The sequence below is a fragment of the Eulemur rufifrons genome, chromosome 17 (genome assembly GCF_041146395.1).
Source record: "Eulemur rufifrons isolate Redbay chromosome 17, OSU_ERuf_1, whole genome shotgun sequence".
In the NCBI taxonomy this organism is placed as follows: Eukaryota; Metazoa; Chordata; class Mammalia; order Primates; family Lemuridae; genus Eulemur; species Eulemur rufifrons.
The window spans coordinates 75,341,774-75,368,173 of record NC_090999.1 but is presented as its reverse complement, the minus strand read 5'-3'; the positions used below and the strand labels follow the sequence as shown (position 1 = coordinate 75,368,173).

Below are 26,400 nucleotides of genomic sequence, written 5' to 3'. Positions count from 1 at the left end.
CTCTCTGTCCCTCCTGCAGCCCTGATAGCCATCGGGCGATACAGCATGACAATAGAGACCGTGGATGTTGGATGGTGTAAAGAAATTACGGATCAAGGAGCCACCCTGATTGCACAGAGCAGCAAGTCTCTGAGATATTTGGGGCTGATGAGATGTGATAAAGTAAGAATTGTCTATCAAGTTGTTTGTTTGCTACATTTCAGTCTAGTTAATAGCTTGATGTCATACATTCTCTCTCCTTTCTTCTCCCCATGCCCCACACACACACACACACACACGCACACACTTACATACACTATTATAGCTTTGCATTGTTTGCCTGGTTTTCTAAACTAATCTGAGATTATTTTTGCATTTCTCTATTTAATAGTGAATTTTGTGCTTCAGCAGAAAGAAAAAGCAATCATATACACAGTCAACTTAGGGTTGACTATTTATAAGTCCATGGACCAAAATTAAAAAGGTTGCATGGCAAACTGCAATTTGCAGGGTCTAACCATAAAATTCTATTCTGGGTTCCAAGTTTCCTACAACAGTAAAGGTGGAAAGAACAGTGCCAAATTGGTTTTTCACAAGTGTGTAATTTTGGTGCTCAACATGTATGTATTCTGGCCATTTAGGGCCAAGAAAGGGCCAGTGAGGAGGGGGTATGTAGGAATTTGCCTCTCCCCACACATCAAATGCTGTTCCTGGCATGTGAACAGAAATGGTCCCAGAGGCCCTGCTGAAGGCCTGTGGGGCTGGCCAGGGACGTGAGCATGAGTCTGGGAAGCGGTGCCACATTTACCACAGAGCCCTTTGAAGACTGAGGATAAAGATAATAAAAATCTGTATTGAACGCCAGGTACAACACAGGTGTTTTCCCCTTTGTTACTTCCATGTTTTCCCTATAACAAGTATAAGAAATAGTTGTTTACACTGTGAAGGGGAGAAAATGGGGGCTCAGAACGACCAGTCACTGGCCCAGGGATACTCAGTCAAGACTTCCCCTCACTCAGGGCTTTGGAGTCTGTGTCCAGTGCTCGTGGTACAGCCCTTGGGGCAGTCTCCGGCCAGGGGGACTGCTTCCTTAGAAAAGGTCTTCCTCGATACTTGGAAAGGAAATGCTGTCATCTTTACACTAATTTACACATGTGTGCTGCTTTTGCAAATGGTGATTAGGGTCAAATCTAGCAAAAGCATGTGAAATTAAATATACATGCCTCTCAAAAGGCATGTATTTTCTAAATGTAGCAAATCTGGGGGCAAATAGAAGAATGTTCGAAATCCCTTGTGTGCTTTGTCATTTTTGTTAATTGACTAACTCTTTTCTCCAAATGCTTTAAAATTCCAACTTATACGAGACCTTTGCCAGATAGTTATGTTTAGAGAGATTTTATTATATATTCTCAGCCCAGCCTAGAAAGCTGACCTACTCTGTAGCTAAGCAACAGCACTGAGATCCAGGGGTTGCAAGTATCCCTCAGACCTCACTATAACTAACTTACCACTGCAGCTAACCCTGTCACTCTCAAATAACTTCCTTTAAAACAAGTTAAAGGGTCCACAGGCAGAGTGCTCTAGAAGGAAGAAACAATGACAGCAGAGCTTCTCAGCCTCCACCAGAAGGAACTGCTGCATGAATGCTGTCTAACCAAAGACACCAAAATGTACGCACTCAAACATATCATGTGCTCACAGCGCATAATTCTCAGAAATCACTGTATTTCTAGTCTGTACTCTTAGATATGTTAAGATCAGCTCCACCTTCGGAGATAAATTGTAGAAGTTGTATGTTCCAGTTAGTACAGATTATTCTAGACATACTTGCTGACCAGCATTTTGCTGATTTTAAGTCAAGGAATAGGTTCTTTTCTACCCAAATGTAAATTAGTTCACAATTAAATAGAGACGCTGTTCAGATTAGTGGTATCCCTGAGGGCTTCAGCCCTTTCCTCCCGCAGCCTCTGAATCCTTTCTGCAACCAGAGAGCTATTCTGAGAGCCCACTGGTTCTCGGACCATGCGGTCTGGCCGTAGCCTGCTGCAGCGCAGCCCAGGGAGATGCTGGACTCGGCCTTGCTGTCTGGCTGCCTCAGACTTAAAGGCAGCTCAGAGCCAAGCACGAGAGGCTCTGTGAGGATGGCAGAGTTTCCAAACCACACACAAAGCACAAGTAAATTCTTGCATAGAAAGGCCCGCTTATAGGTTTAGTTGGATGGAAACCTAGATTAAAGTAGCTATTCAGCTTTCGGATTTTGTATCATGCCATCCATCTCCAGACTTTAAATCATCATCAAGATTCACAGAAAGATTTGAGTAGCAAAGAAGAGGTCAGTAGTGAGGACATGGCCTTTGGAGCCAGAGTTCAGTTCAAATGTGGGCTCTGTAATTACAGCTGTGTCATCTGGGGCAGTTACCTAACCTGTCAGTGCCTATTTCCTCATTTGTAAAGTGAGGATGATACCAGTACCTCCCTTGTAGAATTGTAAGCATGTAAATGAGTTAACATATATAAAGCACTTGGAATAATGTCTGTTATATATAAAATGCTTTGTGTTACTGATTGTTCTTATCACTGATGTCATTATATTAACCAGTGCTGTGATGTTTGAGTTTCTAAATGAGAAAAAATATTGCCCACTATCCCATTTTGAAAGAAAATTAGAAAGAGAGGGAAAAAATAAACTCATATTAGAGAAGATACTGCCTAGGTACTTTTTCCTCTCCTAAATTTAAAATATTATTTTTATACAAACCATATGTATAATACATTTTTAATATACATATATATTATGTCAATAATTGCACTTTCTACACACTTTACAATGGAAAACTGATACCGCCATGGAACACTGTATTTGGAATCAACTTATTAACCGTCCGTTCAGGTACAGGAATGAAGAAAGATTGCAGTGGGAGAAAAGGGTGAGTTGAAAATAAGACAGTTTAAATAGGTAGGGAAACAGAATATGATGAGAAAAATAAAGGTAAAAAATAAGAACAGAAACAGGAAACAGAGAAAAACTATGCTTAGGGTATGAAGAAGATCCACTATTAATCTCAATCTGTTATCTTCTGGGCCAACAAAGCATTAAAGAACAAAATTAATTTGGGCCTATCACTCCTCTCCCTGAACCATAACCAAATCTGCTAACCACTAGTAAGACTCGTTAGAATCCTCTCCCTTTCTGCACACCAGCTGGAGCCAGAGAAGAGGCAAGAGACCTCAGCGTCTACACAGTTAAGCCCTGGTCAGGAATGCTGCCAGTGGGATCCCTGCACCAGGGAAAGATGGGGTTTGTGAGGTCTGAGTGTCCTTGCGCTGGTGTTCTGTGTTCCTGTGGTTCTGAGAAATATCGAAGTCTAGCTGCATTTTCTTTCACTTGCAGTCAGTTTCATTTGGGGCCACTTATATTTAAATTGGAAGCTGTACTTTGCCAAACTGGTGATTTTTTCCCTCACTTCAACTTTTGAGGAATTTTTAGAATAACGAAATGTATTGTATTTGTTGTAGGAAAAGGTGTTTTTCCTCACTCTGTCTCTCTCATTAGGTAAGCGGAGAACAGATGAGAAGCATTAAACATGCTCTCTGCAGATGAAAGCCACATGTACTTGGATTGTCAAACAATGGCTAAATTAAACTGCAGTCGATTTGTGTGGCTGCAATGCCGGTGATTCCTAGGGAGGAGTCCTCCAGCCATTCGGCATATGCAGCGTTCCCCGTGCAGTTTTAAAGTCAGGAAGTGCATTAAGAAGGCCCTGTTTGAGTAGCTTTTCCGATTGCTGGATGGATAAGCATGTTAGAGGGTTTTGAAGCTCACGCCACTTAATCTCCTAAACTTTAGTGCATTGTAAGAACCAAGAGAAGAAAACGCTGTGTGAGATGGCTTTGATGAATTGGGGTGAGCTTATATTCTTAAAGACTGTTCAAAGGCTTACTTGACCTTGGGAATTAGAGTTGACCCGAAATCACCTATCAGCTTAACTCACATTTATTTGGTGATTTAGTTAAAAATACTTGTATAATCAATGGGACTCTCTAATAAGAACAATATGTTTACTCTGGTTTCCACAATTATAGTCCATCAGTGGCTTTGGTCGTAGAAATTGTTTTCACGACTTCAGTGAATTCTAGATTCTCTATAGATCTGTTTCTTCTAATATATTTCCCTCATATCTTACAAAGCGGTTTGGATGGAGAACAAAACTGAAAAGGACAAAAAAAAAATGGGAAAGCTGTAGGGCGAATGGAAATGCAGTGTTCAAGGTTAATGAAAAATGTTTGGGGTAACAAGGTTGATGAGAAAGGAGGGAGCACCGTGGCCTGGCATTGGCTGAGAAGCCAGACCTCGCCAGAGGCAGCCTGGCTGGTTTGGGAGACCCTGGTGATAAAATATCGTGGTGGAAACCTCTGCAGCGTGTGTTAATACAGAAGTTTGGAGACACAGGCCTGAATTATGAGCAGTGAATAACATCATAAACGTAGCAATTCTCAAATGCCAAACCCTTGTGAAAAGCAGTTGGATGAAGAAATGCTGGAGCTTTTAAAAGCTCCCTTTCACTTTCCATTTTTTTTTTTAACTTCATGCAGAACTAATTTTACACACTGTTCATTTGATTTGAAAATGCCAGCGTCTGGGGTATCATTAAAGAGCGTTATTGAGGGAGCCACTCTTGGCAAAGCATTTTGCTTAAAATGCTTAGTTCTTACGTCCCTGCAGAGTTATAGACAGGAAGGAGAAAGTGTGCCTCGACTTACCTAATGCCTCTCCTCTGCCTTGGCCCTGAGCAGGTAGCTGCCCTTCTGCTCGGAGGTTTCTTCACCTTGGCCAGCAGAGGTGCCTGGAGGGCCGTGGGGGCCACATTACTTAAGGAACAGACATAAATAGATTGTGAAAGGTCCACCCCAATGTCCTATGACCAAAGCCTCTTGGAATTTCTTTGATTTCTAGTTGACATAAATTAGAATTACACAGGCGTGAAGAGTCTGCCCAGAAAAGATCAGAGAGGCTGCTGGGGAGGAGAGCTGCCTCTGTGTGAGCCTATTGATTATCCAGCTGCCTTCAGGCCAGGGGCCTCTGCGGAGGCTGACGACTATTGATCTGCACCATGAAAATAATCGAATTAATTCATTTCTCCTCAAACTGCCGTTGCCAAGCCCTTTCTCCTCACCTGCCCCCGTTCCTGAAGTTCTTAGTTGAGGAATGAAATAGTGATTTCTTTTAATAAATGTTGTTATATTCTTTGGGACATAAGAAATCCTGGTTTTCATTCAGAGTTCCTTATTTAAATGGTAGAGAGATTTTTGTAATCAAATCAATGAGAGGCCAATACAGAGAATAAGTCACAGAAACCCAGTCAGCTCTTTCAAGCCAGAAGTCTGCTTTCCAACCTTAAAATATCAAGGGCCAAGTTTTGTGTGCCCAATATAATGTAAAAATATTCAGGAAAAAAAAAATGACCACTGCATTTTTCAGGAAGTAATTATGGTAAGAAAGCCTCAACAACCTAAATATTTCTGTGGAGAAAATGGAGTTTTTATCAGCTTGTTTAGAAATCATGAGCGGGAAAGCCCTATGGGGAAAATAATACAGGACTCTGTAACTAATATACAGAACTAACTGGAAAAATCAGTTTAAGGGAAAAATAATTTGTGGAGCACTGTGTCCAGGACTGTTTTGGTAGCGATTCAGCCGTGAAACAAAGTGTGTACCTGCAGGGACCCCCCTCCTCCCTGCCACATACGCACAGCTGATTCCAGGATGCCCATAGCCAAAATTTAAGATTTAAAACTGATGCCATATCAAAGCAAATAAAGTGAAGAAAACAAAACAAAAGAAACATTCTGTCCTAATTAGGCAGGAGTGGTCGGACTGTGCAGTCCTCTGTCGTGGGCAACACAACACTTACCCGAACAGCCCTCGGTGCTGTGGGCTCCAAAAGAAAGCGGTGATGAAAAATGGTGAGAGAGTGTGGCCGGAGCTCTAAAATCTGAACTGAAGTCCTTCACTGAGCATCAGCATCTTGTTCCTTTTGCTGATAAAACAGCTTCTCCAGGTGATTTTCACATAGGAGCACTTTAAAACACATTTTTACAACCCTCTCCTGATTATTCCTGGTAATTGAAAGAGGGAAAAACACATCAGCTGAAATCTAGAGGTCACCTCTCAAGCTCATTTTCCTCAAGCGTTCCCATCGCCTCTTCCTCCAACCCTATTCACCTGAGCTTCTAAGAAGTGGTAACCAAAGTCCTTTCCAGTATTTAAATATGAAACCAAGAAACGCTGGCCTGGAGCTTTATAGAAGAGGTTAAATTGTTGAGCATTAGTGTCAAATTGATAGGCTTTTAAATTCTACCTCCATCACTTTACTATCTATGAGACCTTGGACAACTTAATCTCTAAAAGCTTCAGACTCAACTTCTGAAAAATGAGGATGATAATATTTACCCTATAGGCTTGTTACGAGATTAGATGAATATTGCAATAAAGCATTTAGCTCAAAGTCAGGCACACAGTAAACACTCAAGAAATATTAACTATTATCATCCTCATTATTATATCATTCATGTGTACATTCCTGCTTTGGGTTCTTACATCTGATATATTAACCACCTGCCCTAACAGGTTGATAATATTCTAGCCATGAGTTCAAATTCGCAAGCTAAGGTCTTAGAAAAACTAGCCTCCTGAAACCCAGGCAGAAATTCTGAAAAATAATAGAATTTCTTTTTTAATCATTAGGACCCATTAAATTATAGTCAAACTCATAGAAGAAGAAGAAACCTGGAGACTGGTGGAAGCCAGTCCTTTATTTTGATCAGAGAGTAAAGATTTACCAAGTCAAACAGCTAGTAATGTCCAAGCTGAGACTTGTTTGGTCTGTTTCTTCAGGAAAATTGACGGCTGTGTAGAACTTTTTAAGGGAATGTGCTACAATTAGCTGCTTATGTTTTTCTGGCTGCAGTTATAGGATTGATGTATAGTGAAATTGTTTGTTTGTTTTTAAAAGCTGGGGAAGAGAGAGACTACCGTGTACTGTGCCCCAAATACTGTAGGGTGAATAGACTGCTATGTTGGAATGTGCCTGAGGGCAGCCTGGAGCATCATTGCTTTGCAGTAAATAATCTCCTTGGAACTTTGATGTGGTTTCAGTAATTATATGAAAGAATTAGGTTGTAGGCTCATATTATTTTTCTAATTTAAAAATAGAAAAGGTAATGGCAATTCCTTAACAGAGCTCAGATTAGATCCCAGAACTCCTAAGCACCTGACTTCACCAAGTAGCAGCAAGGCTGGGCTGCAGGGACCCAGGAGACTGAGGGACTACTGCAGGTGGGGAAGGCAATGGTTCACCTGCACGGCCTGGGCCATTCAGCCACCTGCCATGCTGCCCCTAGAGAAAGTGCTGTTCCTGTCTGCAAATAGTTTTTCACAGAAAACCTGAGCCTCTCCTAGCCCCAGTTTTTACCGTATATTAATTTATGTACTTATTCAAGAAATATCTCTTTATTTATTTTTCTTATCTGTGAAAATGTATGGGGTACATGAGCACCACGCTCTAACCAATTGAACTAACCGGCCATCGACTACTGGGTACGTGAGAAAATATATTACATGTATATAATGCATAGTGATCCAGTCAGTGTATTCAGGATGTCTGTCACCCAAGTACAATACATTTTTGATAAGTATAGTCAATCCTACTTTGGCATCGATTCATTCCTTCTAGCATAGTGTGTGTTTGTACCCTTTAACCTACTTCTCTTCATCCTCCCTTTCTCCCCTCCTCACCCTTCCCAGTTTCTATTATCTATTTTTCTACTCCGTGTGTTCAAATTTTCTAACTCCCACATGTAAGTTAGAACATGTGATATTTGTCTTTTTGTCTGGCTTATTGCACTTAAGATAATGACCTCCAGTTCCATGCATGTTGCTGCAAGTGATATGATTTCATTATTTTTTATGGCTGAATAGTATTCCACTGTGTATATATTAATATAACATAATTTCTTTATCCATTCATTTGTTGCTGGATGCTTAGGTTGATCCCATATCTTTGCTCTTGTTAATAGTGATACAATAAACATGTGAATGCATGTATCCCTTTGATATACTGATTTCTTTTCCTTTGGATAATACTCAGTAATGGAATTGCTAAATCTTATGGTAGTTCTCTTTTTAGTTTTTTGAGAAATCTCCATACAGTTTTCCATAGTGGCTGTACTAGTTTACATTCATCCTCTCTAACATCTGTTATTTTTTTGTTGTTTTAATCGTAGCCATTCTAACTGGGATAAGATGATATCTCATTGTGGTTTTGATGTGCATTTCTGTGATGATTAGTGACATTGACCATTTTTTCATATACTCGTTGGCCATTTGTATGTTATCTTTTGAGACATGTCTATTCATGTCCTTTGCCTATTTTTTAATGGGATTTTTCTTTTCTTTTCTTTTTTTTTTTTTTTTTTTTTTGCTGTTGAGTTGTTTGAGTTCCTTATATATTTTGGATATTAGTCCCTATTGGATAAATAGTTTTTAAATATTTTCTCCCATTCAACAGGATGTCTTTTCACTCTGTTGATCATTTCTTTTGCTGTGCAGAAGCTTTTTAATTTAATGAAGTCCCATTTATATATTTTTGTTTTTGTTGCCTGTGCTTTTGAGGTCTTAGTCATAAATTCTTTGCCTAAACCAATGCCCAGGAGAATTTTCCCTAGGTTTTCTTCTAGCATTTTTATAGTTTCAGGTCTTATATTTAAGTCTTTAATCCATTTCGAGTTGATTTTTATATATGGTAAGAAATAGGACTTAGTTCCACTCTTCTGCATGTGGCTATCCAATTTTCCTAGCACCGTTTATTAAAGAGGATGTCTTTTTCTCCAATATAAGTTCTTACTGGCTTTGTCAAAGATCAATGGGCTGCAAATATGTGGCTTTATTCCTGGGTTCTCTCTTCTGTTCCATTAGTCTGTGTGTCTACTATTTTATACCAATATCATGCTGTTTTGGTTACTATCCCCACCTTTTAATATATTTTGAAGTCAAGTAGTATGATGCCTCCAGCTTTATTCTTTTTGCTCAAGATTTATTTGGCTACTTGGGCTCTTTTTTGGTTCCGTATAAATTTTACGACAAGAAATATCAATTGAGTAGCTTACTATATCCCAGTCACTATGACAGGTGACAGATCAGAAAACATGGTAAATAATTCCTACCCCATAGAACCTGCAGCCTCTTGGGGGAGACAGACAAGCAAATAGGTAACTATAACACTGTAAAGTTGCTAATTATTTTTTTTAAATGTCATCTATAGTTATGTTTCTTCTGAACGAAGAGCCTCACTTGGATCTCACATCAGCTTTCAGCCATGGCCCGCTAAGGCCTCTTTTACTGCTGCTGTACTATTAAATTTCTGAAAAGGATTGTCTAGCTGCAGTTGTCCTTACTTTCTCACCACTCACCACCATCTGTTTCCATCCACACCATGCCTCTGATGTTGTTCTTTTCAAGCTCACCAGTAGTCTCTGTGTCACCAAATCCATTGGCCACTTCTCTGTCCCCAGTTGCTCCATCTCTTGGCAGCCACATATTTATGGTCACCACTCCCTCCTGCATGAGAATACTTTTATCTTGTCTCCCCTGTCACTACACTTCTGGCTTTTCTGCTATCTCTGTCTGGCCTTACCACCTCTCTGTGCCTCCATTCTCTCCTCTATAAAATGGAAACGATAACAGCATGTGTCTCATAGGTTTTTGAGAGGGTTTAGTGACTCAATCTGTGTAGAGTTCCTCATATGACGTAAGCAGTAAATATTAGCTCTTATTTGTTGTGGTGGTTAATTTTTACCTTTCCCATCTCCTCCTCATTAGAATGCAAGATCCGTGGGTTTCTCTGCCCATGTTATATTACCAAGACCTACCACAGTGGCTGGTACATCCTAGTTGCTAGACAAGTATGCACTGGATGCTGGATGGATGGATGGCATTTCTCATCTGCGTTCTCTTCAACCAGAAAAGCCCCACTTTTATTGCTTTATTTATTTGAAATCTATAGTTTTAGTTTGCAAAAGTATCATATAGCTAAAAGCAACCACTAGATTTCATGGCCTCTTAATAGTTTGATAGAACGATAGAGGGAAATAATTAAATTAGAAAGGTGCTACCTTGAATCTGATATGAGTTTTCTGTAGCTGGGGAATTCTGAGAGCAGCTAAAAGGCCCTGAGGTTCTGGAGAGTCAGAGCTCAGGCATCTGCTATGCGGTTAGACTTGGCATCCTTCAGAGCCCAGCCCTAAAATGCTCTGATTTATGTAGAGCTCCTCTTCTGAAAACCAAAAATATTGTTACTTATTTTCAGGTTTTTGAATCTACAGATTTACTGATCACATTAATGCAGAATAAAATTTTGCTGATAGTAAATTTGTCTTAGGAAACAGGTCAAATCCATAAATTCTACCTGATGGAAACAGCAATTTTAGAAAGATATTTTTTCATCAGGTGTTCACTTGGTGATTACCGCTGCCCTAGCTTTTGTGTAAGAAAATAAAAACTGAAATGAAGAAAGCCATTAGGCACAAAAGAAAACACATTTTTTAGTTCAGAGAGTTTTCCCCCTCCATTATGTTTTTCAGCTTCGAGAGTTTAATTTAGAAACACCCAGATGTGTTCCATAAATACATTGCACTTACCACTCACTTAGAGACTACATTAATTATCTTATTAGGGCCTAGGTTTTTTCAAATAGTTCATCTTTTGCTGAACCATTTAGAGACTGCAGATGACTCCCCCAAGTGGCTTTCTCCTTCCTGGTATCCCACATACGTCTGTTTTGGTTCTCATCTGCACCGCAGGTGCAAATGCATAGATTTGAGCATGGGTCAAGTCCATGGCCAGCAGTTTGTGGCCTCAGATTGGCCCATGCAAGGCTGTGTACCTTCAGCTTGTGCTTGGCTTGAAACAGCCTTCTCCGTGGAAGATCACTTGGTGATACAGGGAATGAAAATGTCACTAATTTTTCTGACAGTCTGGTTGTTGGACTTCCTGTCATGCTAATCTCTAATTAGAGGCTTCAGGTTAGTGAGCCCCGATTCTCGCTTAACACTGCAGGCATTTCTGTGATCCTCATCCTCCCAGGTTCTTTGCTGCTTTCTCGCTGTGCTAATTCAAGTGAATAGAAGCAGTGCTAGTGTTAACAGGCAACACACATTTCATGAAAAAGAGACAGCATGAAGCCAGGCTCGTTGTGATATTGACAGAGCATAGCACTTCCAATCATTGCAGATTCTGAAATGGAATGACTGCATTTGACAAAGTTGACTGAATTTATGAGCCTGCCTGTGTCAGCTTCATTGCATCATTGCCTTCTCAGTGTCTGTCTCCTTCTATGCTTTGGGATTTTTAGATGAGTTTTTTGTTGGTCTGTTTGTTTGTTTGTTTTTTGCCACACATCCTTAAAGACCTCAGGCTACTAAGTATAGTGTAAGGTTCATGCATAGAGCAATTTGCATTATGGGTGTTCTGTAATCAGCTGCTTCCCCTATTTAGCAGATGACTTTCAGGCTCCAATGAGATATTCAACTTTTCTTCTTAAAATTGTATTAAACACCAGTCATGAGTGCCCTCTCCTCCGGCATCCCACATCATGGGTGGTCAATCCCCTGAGAAAGCACCAGGTCCATGTGAGCACTGGGATTAGGGGAGTCTCTCCTTCCTTCCCATTGCTGTTGGGAAGGTCGGGTGGCAGCCTCCTTTGGCTGTGCCCAGCAAGAGATCTGAGACCAGGAAAAAAAAGAGAGAGAGATCTGAGACCAGATGCTGAAGAAGAAAAAACTAGTCTGTTTTTACCACATTCAAAGAATATACTTTTTGTGTCAGACAATGATGAACATTTGAAAAAAGATGGGCTAATAAGCTGTAGGAGCAACAGTTTTTCTCTAGAAGCCCTGGCTCAGGACATAATGAGAAGTGGCTGGGTTCTTGCTACCTTCAAATAACCTTACTTCAGACCTTGCCTTCAGATTCCCAAGTACGGGAATCACCTGCACCCTCTAGGAGCTTTCCACACCATGACTTTAGACCAGTAGGTCTCACTTGAGCTGCACTTTGGAATCTCCTGGGAGCTTTAAAAATACTAATGTTTGACTCCTTCTCCACCAAGACTGATAAAGTTGGTCTGGGATGTGTTCTAGGTCCTGGATTTTTAAAAGATCTCCAAATGATCCTAATGAGCAATTGGGTTAACAGCAGCTGTATTTTTGTTTATATTCATGGTTGCAGACAATTTAATTCATCCCACATCAGTAAATATGTATCATAGATTTGTTATATATGAGTCACTGTGGGTTCATGGCAGAAGCCTTTGGTTTGACTGCGAAAGGAAGTGGGAAGGAAGGGAATGCGAAGTTGCTTGTAGAAGAGAAAAAAGGAACAAGGTGTTAAGGTTGGGAGCTTAGCCTCCCCACTGAGGAAAAAGAGGTGACAGATTGTACAAGTGGCACCAGATTCCTGGTTCGCTGCTCTAACTGCAGGGAAACCTCAGCAGAATGTGGCATGTCACCCAAACAGGGACATGAGGAGTCCTGCTGTAAACGGAGGGAAATAAAATGATAAAAATCTAAGCAGGCCCGCAGAGAGCTGGCACATGGTGTCGGCTATGCAGAATCCTGGAAAAATCAATGTATCGTCTGCTCTTTTATTCTTTTCTTAGTGTCCTATTTAAAATATTTTAAACTGCAATTAGGTGACTCATCTCATTTACATGCAAATTTGGGGTGTTACGAAAATTCACATTACCCTTATTTTATCCTTTTTAATATGTGCCCGTCTTGGAGCCTGTGGGCACTAGGTGAAAGAGCAGTGGGGTCTATCTGAATGTTCATTGTCCACGATGACTTTTGGGGGCACCTGTGAATGCACGGTCCGTGGATATCCAGTACGGTTTCCCAGGGAGCCGGGAGACTCAGAGAGAAGCAGACTCCAGAGACAGCACTCTGCCTCTGGGCCGCCAGGAGTCAGCCTCTGGGGCTGTTAGCACTGAGTGACATTGCCCAGGGAGTCTGGGAAGAGTGACAGACAGGCGTGAGGGCCAGAGCCCTGAATTAGGAGGGAGGAGCTGAGTGTGCTGTTTCCGACACCTTTACAGATACACTGTGGGCACCTTACTTTTCCCACCTGCAGCTGGGGAGACCCATTTTCTTTGCCCCTCCCCCTCCTCAGAGCAGAACTATTTGAAACAAAAACTTACTTCAGGTATACACTTGAGTTTATCAGATGGGACGGGAGAAACATTGCACAGCTTACAAAATAAAGGACTGATGAGTTGTTTTACTCATGAACTGCTTTCTTTTCTTCTCTGATAACACATGTATATTTAATGCATGTGATACATAGGTTGACACCCCCTTGCCCTTCAGAAGTCCACTTAAATATCACTCCTGTTGGAAAGCACTTTCCAGCCCTTGAGGAGAGGTCGGGTACCTCCTGTGGGCTTCCTTCCACAGCAGTCTGCACTGCCCTAGAAAGTGCTTCTTGGACTTTGGTATTGCTGGTGTCATTGTCCTTCCTCCCTGCTGGGTTGCCAGCTCCAAGAAGGAAGGGCCCGTAGCTGCCCTGCCGGCCGTTCTACCTCTGGGAAAATGTTTTGATGGAAGGGAGACGAAGGGAAAGCAATGCCAGTTTCTGGGGTAGCTGCAAAGGCCCTGTCAGATGGCCTCTTGTTAGTCCTACAGCTTCATCACGTTTCCGTTATGCTTCCAAGGCTCATGCAACCTACAGCTCCGCAATAGAACGTTCTTCTGCAGGCCGAGAGTTAGATCCATTATCACTTACATTCTCATAGAGCAACCATTTTGAAAAGTTTGTCAAGGACTTTGAAATGTATTTATATGCAAACTGCAATCATTTTTCTGTGTTCAATAGAAAATGAATGTCAATGAACATTTTACAAGGCAAGTGATCGGCTAGGCCCCAGTCTGGCACTTTCCACCCCACGCCATATCACCAAGGGGCCAGAGCAGTGTGCTGCAGTCCGAAGAACACTGTATGTTGGGGTTCTGAATTCAAACCCTGGCTGCCATTTACTAGCTGTGTGACATTGTGTGAAATACTAATTCTGTCTGAGCCACAATTCATCTATAGTGTGGGGTTCTGATTCTTAGATGCCTGGAAAATAGTAGATGCTCACTGAATATGATTGCCTTCCTGTCTTAATGAACAGAGACATACTTTTATTTTGCCTTATGGATTATTTGAGTAAAAACTTAACAAATTGTTTTTAATTATTTTGCCAAAATAAACCATGATGAAGAGAAGAAAAGAGCTTGTCTCCTACCATATGAAAGTCTAATACTATGTTTATGAGCAGGGGCATGGGGCAGTTTAGGGTGGAGAATTTCTCCTCGTCTGGGATGGTATCATCTGTTGCATACTCCCCAAGGCAACAGATGCTAAACACCACTGTGCCAGCAGAACCAACCAAAAAAAGAAGTCCTCAGATTTCCATTTGTCCCCAGGCAGGGGTGAAGGCGTATCAACCCCTGAAGCCCAAGAAATCAGAAGCTAGAAATAGCATGGTTTTGAATCCAGAGACAGATCCACTGTTCCCTCCCTGCCACTAACTGTAACTTTAAATGGGAGCTGAAGTGCCACAAAATGTCCAAGTCTTCTGTCCTCCTGGGCCTGCCACTCTGAGCAGATTGCTAATGCTTGTAAGCTAAAGTATCAAATCCTCTGAACTGTGTGGGTTTTTGCAGAGTTTGGGACACCTACTCACATCCAAGACCATCAGCATGTCTCTCAGTTTACACACCCAGTGTAGTGTGTCAGTGATCTCCAGTATGGAAGGTTGTCATCAGTTTATCCAGAATACAGCTTAGCCATTTCCTGAGTACTGCCCGACAGCCACATGACCCAGAAAAAATTGCTGAACCACCATCAGGAGCTGCTTTGGTTTCCTGTGCAAAATTATCAGGAACTCTGGAGAAGGTATATCTGGAAAGAGGTACCTGATTACATCAGATAGAAAAGACAGTAGCTCAAGGAATCACCGTGAGTAGGAACTTTAAAGGATTAAAGGAGTTTGGAGTTGCCATAATATCAAGACTTGAGAGACTGCTATCATTTTAGCTGGAACAGTCTGGGAACAAGGTAAATTTATGTCTACAATTTCTGGCACAGCACTATTTGGTATTCTTTTTTATTTACTCAGTACATATTCATTGAACAACTCCTATATTAATTTAGCCAACAAATATTTATTGAGTACATATCATGTGCTGGGCGTGCTCTAGGTACTAGGGCTATGACAGTGTACAGAAACAAAATTCCTGTATCGTGGAGCTTATGTTCTAATGGGGCAAGAATATATAAGACAGTATGGGTAGGATGGAAAACAAAGAGATGACTAAAATATTCCTTGTTGTCAAGGACTTTAGAGTCTAGGAAGAATAATGTAGTCCATTTTATTGTTGTAGATATTCTAAACAGTGTTTTTATAGGAAAACTTTCTCCATTAAAGCACAAGTGACTTTAAGTGGTTTATTGTTAAGTGTGATTTTAAAATACTCAGATGTCAAATATTCCCCCCAACAGGAAACATGTCCTCTTATATAACATGGGTCAAAGAGGAAATAAGAATCATTTAATGTAACGTAAATGATTTCTTCAGCAAATTTTATCAGAAATTACATTTTTGAACAGAGGTATTATTGAGGCGATAACTCAGGCCTAGGCTTACACTTATCTGGAACTTTCTGAGGAAAGTACTGATAAGGTAAAGAAACTGTGATGGTCTAGATAAATTGGTTAAACTGAATCTCTGAAACTCTACAGGTTCTCTCCTCACCCTTGCTTAGTAGCAGCAGCCATGTAATGAAACTATGGTGTGATTTACCTTAATTAGCATAGCAATTGCCTCACATTTTCAAAAAGTGCTAATAGATGTTAACTCAAAATAGATTAAAATACCAGACAAATTGCTACTACCTTAAAAAGAGTTACAATAATTTTGAAAATGTAAATTATGGTTATACAGTCTTTGGAGAGAACTATAAAATCCAATCTTTCTTATATTAAAAAAAATTGTGGCACATGCTTTTTTCCCCCTTAAATCATAGTAATTTCTTCAAATGGTACTGCAGCATATTTCTTTAGGAAGATGCATTGCATTTTTCAAATCTCGTGTGTAATATAGAAGTTGCCATTGGTAGTTTTCAGTGAAAGGAAAAGAAATTGAATATAGAAAACCAGGGATCATGGGGAAATTATTTTTAAAAACCTCATCTTTATATTCCCTTTTTATACTACATATATTTTATGAGTTGGAACGTAGAAAGATTCTTTTCATTCTAGCAAGTGGAGTTGTGCATGACAGAATGTCTGCAGCGGTGTGTACGTAGGCATGATGGTTTAAAAGGATTTGGACTCTGCTGGTGTCTTATGCCGAATCCTTCTCTATAGCACCAAAGCACCTACGGAGTTGATACAAAGAAGAGGTGAGCATAATTTGTACTTCTGAGGAATAAATGAACATAGGTTTAGTAAAAAATTTGTCACACTATATCGCCAGGAGACATTATAAGTAAAAGACACAACCTTCCCTAGTGGGAGCCTATGTATTTCCCCTGAATAACGCTACCCACCAAAGCTCTAAAATGGAATATTTGCATTTTCCCCACTGCTTTGCTTTCTAGTATTTACAGAGTACAGTTAACAAAAAGATTGCTTAGAAGACACATTATATCCGCAGAGGATTACTGGTGCCATTTTCACACAGCTCCACAAAGCCAAATTATTGTCTGTTCTTACCCATAACCGATGAGAGCCAGAGAAGTAACACATCATCATCTATATTCTCAACTACAGGTGTATTTTACTTTTTGCAACAGAAATAGGTAAATTAAATTTTGGTAAATCAAAGAATATATAAAATACATTAGGGGAGCTGACAAAATAAATTACTGTGACATTCCTTACTAAAGTGAACAATTATCCCTTAATTTATATACTTCATAAATCCATATCTTCATGTATCAGGTTTACTTAAGGTGAATTATATGTCTCTTCCTGGAAAACAGTTATCACATACAGATATTTTCTATTTTTAAAAATTGGCCCTCCAAAACAAATTGCCTGTCAACCCTACATACTAAACCTTGTACAAGCCCGAGTGTAGATTAGAAAAGATGTACCGTAGAAAACAGTCCGTGTTTTTATGGTGGGTTTAAATGTTTTCTCTGCTCCATTCTTTTCTCATCTATTTTTAGTTAGTAGTTCCCTGAATGCCAAGTGACTTGGACTGGGATTACTTGCTCTGCAATGCAGTGCAGATTTTTCGAGGATCCTCTCTGACCAAATGACTTCAGCTCTCTCTTAGTGAACCCTGCATCCTTCCAAGTTTGTTTATGGCAAGAAGGGAGCAGGTAACCTAATTACAGCATGGGGAACATCAGTTAAAAAAAAAGGGAGACTTTCCTGACAGTGGATATTTAAAATCTAGCGTATGTCATTAAGGAGAGTTCTGGAATCTCCTCCAAAGAGGATTAGAATAGATTCTTCTTGTATATGAAGTACATTCTAAAGGTTACTTCTTGCCCTGTGTCAATTTTATTTTGACCATTACAACTAGTGTTATCAAGGTTTATTTCTGAGATATCTCTTGAGTGGAGCAATATTGATTAGGACTATAGAGAAGTGGTTACCCTAAGATATCACAAAGTAACTCATGCATTCAATAGCCATTCATTGAGTGCCTGCTGCAATAATAAGAACTACCATTTGGGGGGCCTTTTTATGTTAGTCACAGTGCTAGGTGTATTATATTACATTTAATCCTTATAGCAATCCTATAAGTACTTTTATCCTGTTTTTACAGTTGAGAAAACCAAATCTTTTTTTTTTTTTTTTTTTTTGAGACAGAGTCTCACTCTGTTGCCCAGGCTAGAGTGAGTGCCGTGGCGTCAGCCTAGCTCACAGCAACCTCAAACTCCTGGGCTCAAGCGATCCTCCTGTCTCAGCCTCCCGAGTAGCTGGGACTACAGGCATGCACCACCATGCCCGGCTAATTTTTTCTATATATATTTTTAGCTGTCCATATAATTTCTTTCTATTTTTAGTAGAGATGGGGTCTCGCTCTTGCTCAGGCTGGTCTCGAACTCCTGAGCTCAAACGATCCGCCCACCTCGGCCTCCCAGAGTGCTAGGATTACAGGCGTGAGCCACCGCGCCCGGCCGAGAAAACCAAATCTTAATGAAGTGAAAGCAGGATTCAAACCTGTTTTCTGTTTGGCTCCATAGTCTGTGATATGAACCACAGTTGTCATGATTCTTCTCCACTTTGTGTACAGCTCAAAGATAGCTTTAAAGATAAAAGGGCAATCTCTGGTCTCCAGAGGCTTTTATTCAGGTGGATAAAATGGGCAGGAGAAGAGAAGATTGCGATGCAGTGTGCGAATGCTCCAATAGGGGGCAGACCTTGCAGGGTGCCTGCCATGGGTGCATGAGGAAGGGGCACCTAACCCAACATTGTGGGGAGATAGGGCTGCTTAGGGAGGGCTTCCCTGAAGGAGGGGACTCTTAAGTTGAATATGAGTTGTTCACAAAATTGTTGGTCTTCTTGATTAGTATGTTAGTTTTTGGCTTTGCCTTGTTCCTGGGTTTCTATTGTTTGTTTGTAGTTTACTATTGTTTTAGCATTTACTCACTAATAACTATTCGTGGCTCATTATAGTTCTTGTAGATCTTACATTGGAGCAGGAGAAATAGACACTAAACAAAGCAACTGTAAACTAACTTAATAATAGAATAGTAAGTACCATGAAGGAAAGACAGGCAGTGTCGGAAGAGTGAATGATCTGGAAGTTTTACGTAATTTGGGGAGGGAGCAGTGATAGGGCAATGATCAAGGTTCCCTGAGGAAATAACATTGAAGCTAAGAACTCAAAAAGGAATAGGAAGTAGGCATGAGAAGTGGGGGTGATCGCAATGGAGAAGTGCATTGACAAGCATAAGGCCAGAAGGAACTTGAACAGCTTGATAATCTGAAATTAGGCCTAGGGGCTGCATAGTACCAAAAATATGCTAGGGGGATAGGCAAGGCGAGATGTTGCATGACTTCTAAGTGTACTATTATAAGCTGTCTGAACTCAAACAGGACTTAGAGCATACATTTAAATTAAAAAATAAAAAATTATATTGCTTAAAAATCCTCTTAAGATCATCAGTTTCATATTCTCAAGTCTAATTTGTATATTTGTTTTTCTTTTTTATTAAAAATTATTTTATTCTTGCTTTTGAAAAATATATAATATATTAAAGCTTTATCACAAAAAGAACTAAGTGCATGGCTTGGTTAAATTTGAAATAGAAGTTGATTTAAATACAAGCTATTCTTGAATACAGAAATGTTCTGACAAAGATTAAGTGTCATCAACACAATGTTGAAATATCAACTCTCAATAATAAAAAAAGACTAATATATAACATAGTTTTCCAGATCTCTAAGAAGATACCATGTTATTTCAGAAAAGTGCAGGTAACTGAATTTTGTGGTCATCGTATTTCTAAGCAGCCTTTCAAAGCAAACAACAGGGGTTTGATGTTGTTTTTGGTTTTTCCTGGTGGTCTTGATCAAAACCAATAATGGACATCAAGAAAGATGCTCAAAAATGTATATCACAAGTACCTACTTGCAGACTAGCTTACTCAGTATAAATGAAATATTGATGTATTTGAAAATGCCCAAGTGTTCAATAAAGATTTTAAATAAAGCTACCTAAAAGTTGTGGTTCTTAGGTTAATCATTTATTTATCTAAAGGATGAAGAAAGCTGTCTACTTCTGTGATATGAACTGCAATCAGCTTAAAAATAATTGACAAATTAATCCCTTCACAACACAGCAATTGTAAAGGTGTTAGTTTTAATTAGGCCTGTCCGATTGCCTTGTCTAATCAAGAATCAAGGTGGTATCTTTGATGGTTAAGGTCTATTGGGGCCATCCCTGACCTGCCAGCCATGTATGTTTTAATTATTGATTCCTCACATTTCAGCCCTTTTCACAAAGGGACTTGAAGTTTGCAATACCTTAACATTTAAAGGGAAGCAAAATAAACATCTTCCCCAACACTTCTAGCTAGAATCCTGCGTCTCCTCTCCCTCGTTGTATGATTTTTGTCCTAAAAAGGCGGTTAGATTGATGATGAAGTCGATCGTGCGTTAGAATGCTATCTTACTGCTTCCTTGCCTCCCAAGCACTAGATTTTCAACAGATATTGTTAAGATCTTACCAAGTCACAGTCATTTATGCTTCTAAAAATCATATTTGATTTCTTGATATCATGTCTTTTACAAAATCCCTAAGGGCAAATGTATTCCTGGAGGGAAGATCAGAGGTCAGACAAAAGAGGGCGTGCACACAACAGTTCCTCCCTTGCTAAGAAGGAGCGAGGCGAGCAGGCCACAGCACGCCCACGAGCACCCGCTGCAGCCTGGTGCTGGTGTCCCTGTGCGTCATGGTGTTATTCTTTGTTTGCAGGTCAACGAAGTGACAGTGGAACAGCTGGTGCAGCAGTACCCCCACATCACCTTCAGCACCGTCCTGCAGGACTGCAAGAGGACCCTGGAGAGAGCCTACCAGATGGGCTGGACCCCCAACATGTCTGCCGCCTCCTCCTAACACTCCAGCCCATGCGTAGGTCCGCTTGGATCGTGCAGCAGGGTGGAGGGGAATTGTAGATTTGAGGTGGGCAGTCTCTTGGAAAGAGTTTACCTGTCACCTGTCTGCCTGTGTACCAGAGTGTGTATATTTGTGTCTTGTTTGCATATACTATATACCATAAGTGCAGTTGTCATTTCTTCCCAGGTGAGCTGGCTTTTTTCCTTAAAAATTAAAGATAATAAAAGCCACAAACCATTTAGCTTTTAAGTTCAAAGGCTTATTTCTCTTAAGAAAAAAAAAATTTTTTTTTTAATATAGAGTCAAAAACTTGGATGTATTATTTTGAGCTTGCAATTGCTGCCACTTAGAGATGTCCAAAAAAGAAGGCCCTCTTGTTTCGTGGGATAGAATCGTGCACTTCTGCTGGTGATGACACTAATTAGAATGCTGGAAGCCAGTAGTTTCCAGAATTTCAAGCGCGCACACACACACACACACACACACACGTGAAGGCGCTCACACTCTCTCCCGGACTGCGCACGTGCGTGCACCCATCCACCATGGCAGGTTCTTTCTAGATCATTTCCTGACAGAAGGGCCTTCTCCAGGCCACTGAGGAAGCATGTCGTCCACTGTGGCTCTGCCTAACTCAGAGTCCACGGGTGGCCAACTTGCTGTCGGATGAGGGACCTAGGGACTAGGGAGAATAAAGCCTTTTGTAAATTTTTCATAGGGAGGCAACAATCTGAACTCCCCTGGCCAGCTCACAAAAGTTAATTATTCATTATTCTACAAATGCATTCTGTTGAGTACTAAATATTTTAGTTGGTTTTACGTTAACGTTGTGTTAGTTTTTATTTCATGGATAGTAACTGGTCAGGATATATTTTAATGATATTTGGAGCTAATCTTAGCATTGAAGCCACCGATGTAATTAATGGTGTGCAGTTATTAAAAAAAAACTACAGATCATTTCATTATTTTGGTAATTTTGGTAATTATGAAAGTATATGTCTGAGATTTGAGGGGTAGTCACATTAATAGAAGATTAATAAGTGAAATGTAAGTAGACAATCTTTCTACTGAATTTTTTTTTCTTTTGCTTTGCTTTGGGTTTATGAACAGGTTTTTTTGGATATATGCATGTTACCATTTTTTGAATAGTTCTTATGCTACTGCAAAGATCTATTGCTAGCTAATATATGAGTTTCAGAAGGAAAAGTTAGAAAATCTGTTCATTAAGATTCTGTTTACGCTTGTCAGAAATAAGCATTTCTTTGTTTAATTAAAGATTGCCAGCTTTCATTAAGAAAATACCCATCCATAAATGAATATATGTTTTGATTTAACACATCTTTACAATTAATTCATACTAGGGACTCAGGCTCAAATAACCTTTGCTGTGTCTAGATTCATAATCAAGACAGCAGGGAGCCTTTTTGAGCTAAAGAGTGATTATCTTTCACAGTAGAACTAGAAACAAAGCCCTAACTTGCGAATTTGCTATTTATTCTTCCCTGAGTGGGTATAATTGTTGTTTGGTCTTTAACAGATATATTGAGGTTTGGGTTTCATTTTCTATAAGTTCCAATGTTGCTAAAGTGATACTAGCTGTAAGAAACAAAAGATAGCTTTACATTTGAATGCCATTCATTTATTTATAATGATTCCTTTTTTGTAAACAACTGTTTCTTTTGATTATGTCAACGTGTTTCTGATGTGGCATTTTTTGTTTTTAATCCCAGTGAGTTAGGAAAATCTAGTCAGCAAGCACCAAGAATATTTTTCCCACAACTAAATGGTTTCTAATTTAATTTGAAAGGAATAAAATTTGTGTAAGAAAAAAAGTGTTTAACATGAATAAACTATATTTCTTCTTACACAGTGAGCTGATCGTTTTCATATCCATTTCCCCACCACTAAAAGAATCTTATTTCACAATATTTTAACTGATTTTTAATCCAAAACTAATTTATAAGACAGTATGTATAGTAATAGTAGCTTGAGTGAATATGCAAAAGTTTAATTTTTATATATGTCATACTATATTTTAAATAGTTAAAAAAAAGACAAAAGAAGGGAGAGCCATCTATGATATAGATGGTACCATTTCAGTTCAAAGTTGTAATAATCTCTGGAGTGTTACAGTTTGGTTGTCAAATGGTTTCAGAGTGTATAATTGATTTTTTTTAAATGTTGCATTGTTTGAATCTAAATACAGCACTATAACATGCTTTTAGCTTGGGGGGGTGGGGGGGTGGGGACTTGCACTTATTCTCTAAAATGTTGACTAATCCAGAAAGCCTGATGCAACATAACCTGGAAAACTGCTTTGGTACATTTGTAGAAACCTGTAGAAGTATCATATCCAGCCTCAAAGCATTGATCTCAAAAAACAGCCAGAGAAAGCATCACCTTGAGTGATCCTGCGATGGTTGTTGAATGTGTTCTCATTAGATGCTTTGAAATGAGGCTTAAAATAATTTTTCTGGGCAATATAGTGTTTCTTTTTTTGCTTAGAATGTCATAAATACATGTGAACACATTTAATGCAGGGCTTTTTGTCCTCTCCAAAATGTCAACAGTATTTTCAGAATAAAGACTATGAAATATATTGCTGTAGTGGAAAATTCTGGTCCTTTGTCATTAATGTCTTTTTGAGTGGATAAAGAAAATTCACCCGGTTTGTAGTTTCTATATTTACGTGAATCTTTGACCTTGCAATGGGTTGCAATAAAAGAGAAACAAAACACTTGTCTTCTGTTTTATTTTAGAAACAATAAATGTTCTCCTTGCTGCTGGTTGGGTATGAAGCATGCAGTGGTCTGTGTCCTTGAGTGTTTCACTACAAACCTATGTAGGTGTGACTAACCCAGAATAACAAACAAGACTGGGGTTACGAGCTTCTAATTTGGCTGGTGATTACTGAGATAAGATTAAAACTTCAAGGGTTTAAACCAGTGAGTTGTTTAAAATCCCATTCCCTAGTCACTCATTTACATAGCCATTTATTTAATTTTTCAAAAGTAAATAATAAAACATTTATCGAGTAACAAATATGTGCCAGGCACTGGGGATTTAAAGATAAATGAAACTCATTCCATCCTCAAGTTGCTCATAGACTAACAAGGAGACATTCCAGGAAACTGGCAGTGACAGTGGAGTAAAATGGATGTGACAATGGGCGTGATTATAGGAGTATACAGAAGACAGAGTAGCAGCTTTGGGAAAGGAGAGGCTCACAGAGGAGCTTTTAATGAGGGGTTAAGGAGTAGTGGGAATTTACCAAACTTTGTGTGGGGAAGGAATAGAGGAGAACCTGGAAAATGGAAAAATATGTGCAGAAGCGTGAAGAAATGAGACAGACAGCATTGTAAGTTTAGGGCCCTTGAAGTAACTGAGTATAATAGGAGGGTAAGTTATGTGGGGTGACAGGGGGAAAAGTTTCTAGGAAAAATACAAAAGTTAATCATAAACTTTTTATAGCCTACTAAAGAGATTAGACTTTGTAGGAAAGGTCAGATCTGCTAGAAAAGCCTGGTCCTAAATTCTTTCAACAAGTAGAAATTTAAGTTCAGGACTTCCATTTCTAGTAGTATGGTGGAAGAAGATCCTGAAAGATTTTCTGCTATGTAACATCTAAAAATGTTTTTTAAAATATTTTTTAAACCCCTTCTAAATGACTGGATGTGCCTTCAAGAAAGCAAAACAAAGCTTTTGTGGCCAGGGACAGAGTGGAAACAGCAGTCTAGAACAAAGGTCAGCAAAGTATGGACCCTGGGCCAAACATGACCAATGGATATTTTTGTAAGTAATGTTTTATCGGGACACAGTCACACCCATTTTTTACATATTCTCTATGGCTGCTTTCATGCTACGACTGCAGATGTGAGTCATTGCTACAAAGGCCATGTGGTCTACACAGTCAAAAATCTTTACAGTCTGGCCCATCATAGAGAAAATTTGCCAACCAACCTGGTCTAGAGGAGTGGTTCTCAAAATGTGGTCCCCGGACCAATCACATCAGCATCAACTAGAAACTTAGTAATACAAATTCTTGGGCCCCACCCCAGACTTAATCAGAAAATACTGCCCAGTACCCTGTGTTTTAGCACATCCTTTAGGTGACTCTGATGCATATGCTAAACTTTTATCTCTAGAGAGGTAAGCCAAGAAACAACAGAATATGGGAGACCATATTGATCATCAAAGCCTAGAGAATGTATAGAAAAGTTTGGGCCAGTCAGTAATTGGGAGTCACATCAGAGTCCACCATAAAACCTGAGCCCTAAAAGACTATAGTCTTTTAAAAACAGTGAACTAAAATAACACAAAAAATTGAAAAGATAGTAAGGAAAATAACCATTCTCAGCCTTGGCTATTCATGGATATTTTTTAAAGGCTACCCTGCAAATTAATAGTCACTGGCTAACATTCGCATGGGTTGGGTTTAATAACTGAATCTATAATATTTGCATAGTTTGTGTTGCTAATAATTGTATTTTTAAGAGGACATGTCAGTAATGCTCAGTGCCTGACAAAAGCAAACAAAAATCATCCCTGGTGAAAGAAACCCCTACCAGCCCTGAAAATAAACCCCACAGATAGAATGCCAGCAAATATAAACTCACAATTTCAAATCACAGAGAACAAAAAGGAGATAACCCAGCATTAGGATTGTAAGTCAACAGAAACAGTAAACAATATACCTACATCCTCAAAGACTTCAATATTAAATTTTCAGATACTACAAAATAAGTGTTTCATATAAAAAGTTACTTGATATTTAATATAGATAAGAAAAAAGAAACTACCAAAAATGGGCAGATACTTTCAAAAAACTGGATTATTTTAGAAATGGAAAATACAATAATCTAAAATTAAAATGGAAGTTTTGAGTAGCAGAGGAGATACAGCTACAAGGAGAATTCATAAACTGAAAGATAGACATGAATAAAGTAAAAGAGAATGGGGGAAAAAAAGCAGCCTTTTTTCTTCTAAATGGATAATTTCTGTATGGAACACTCAGATGATGAGCAATACCCCATATGTCTTAACCTCTAAGTGCACATTTGGGAATGACACTAATCAGATGTTGGGCAGATGTCGGGGGCGGAGGGGATGGGTGTATACCTACATAATGACTGTCTGGGGAATGGACAAGCTTGAAGCTCTGACTCGGAGGCAGGGAGAGGGGGAAGGGCAATATACATAACCTAAACTTTTGTACCCCCATAATATGCTGAAATAGGAAAAAAAGACATATGGGTTATGGTGTGACAGTTTCCAAGATAGATCTATCTAATCTTGCAGAAGAAAAAAATAGAATAGGGGAAAGGCAATGTTAAAGAGATAATGGAGTTTCCATTGGTTTGTGAAGAAGAATGCAGAAAGAGGTTTTGGAGGAGAATATCAGAAACTCAGTTTTCGATGAGTTAATTTTGAGATACCATTAGACATCCAAGTGAGTATGTTGAATATGCAGTTGGATATAAGAGTTCAGTTCAGAGGACAGGGATACAGATGGCCATATGTGGCATTTAAAGCCAGGAGCCAGCCTGTCTGAAATCATCACTCTTGATCATTGTCTATTAGTTTGGGTAGAAAGAAAAGAGGTCTAAGGACTGTGCCTTTGGACACTCCAAAATTTGGAAATCAGAGAGATGAAGTAAATTCATCAAAGGAAACTGAATGTGAATAACCTGAGAACTAGAAGGAAAACCAGGAGTATATGCTATCTTAGACTAAAATAAAGTCTGTCAAG

At 39.4% G+C, this 26,400-nt stretch overlaps 1 protein-coding gene across 2 annotated transcripts in view; it reads left to right on the top strand.

Annotated features, from left to right (window-relative positions):
• FBXL17 (F-box and leucine rich repeat protein 17) overlaps window positions 1-21,126 on the top strand; it is a 490,961-nt gene extending 469,835 nt beyond the window's left edge. Inside the window, exons 8-9 of one of the 2 annotated variants that reach the window (XM_069492013.1) lie at window positions 20-162; window positions 20,514-21,126. In XM_069492013.1, coding sequence (XP_069348114.1) covers window positions 20-162; window positions 20,514-20,654 — 284 coding nt within the window. In that variant the 3' untranslated portion in view covers window positions 20,655-21,126. Of the gene's footprint in view, window positions 1-19; window positions 163-20,513 lie in introns of those variants that run through there. The other variant, XM_069492014.1, reaches the window with a different exon arrangement.
• Window positions 21,127-26,400: the final 5,274 nt, after the last annotated feature.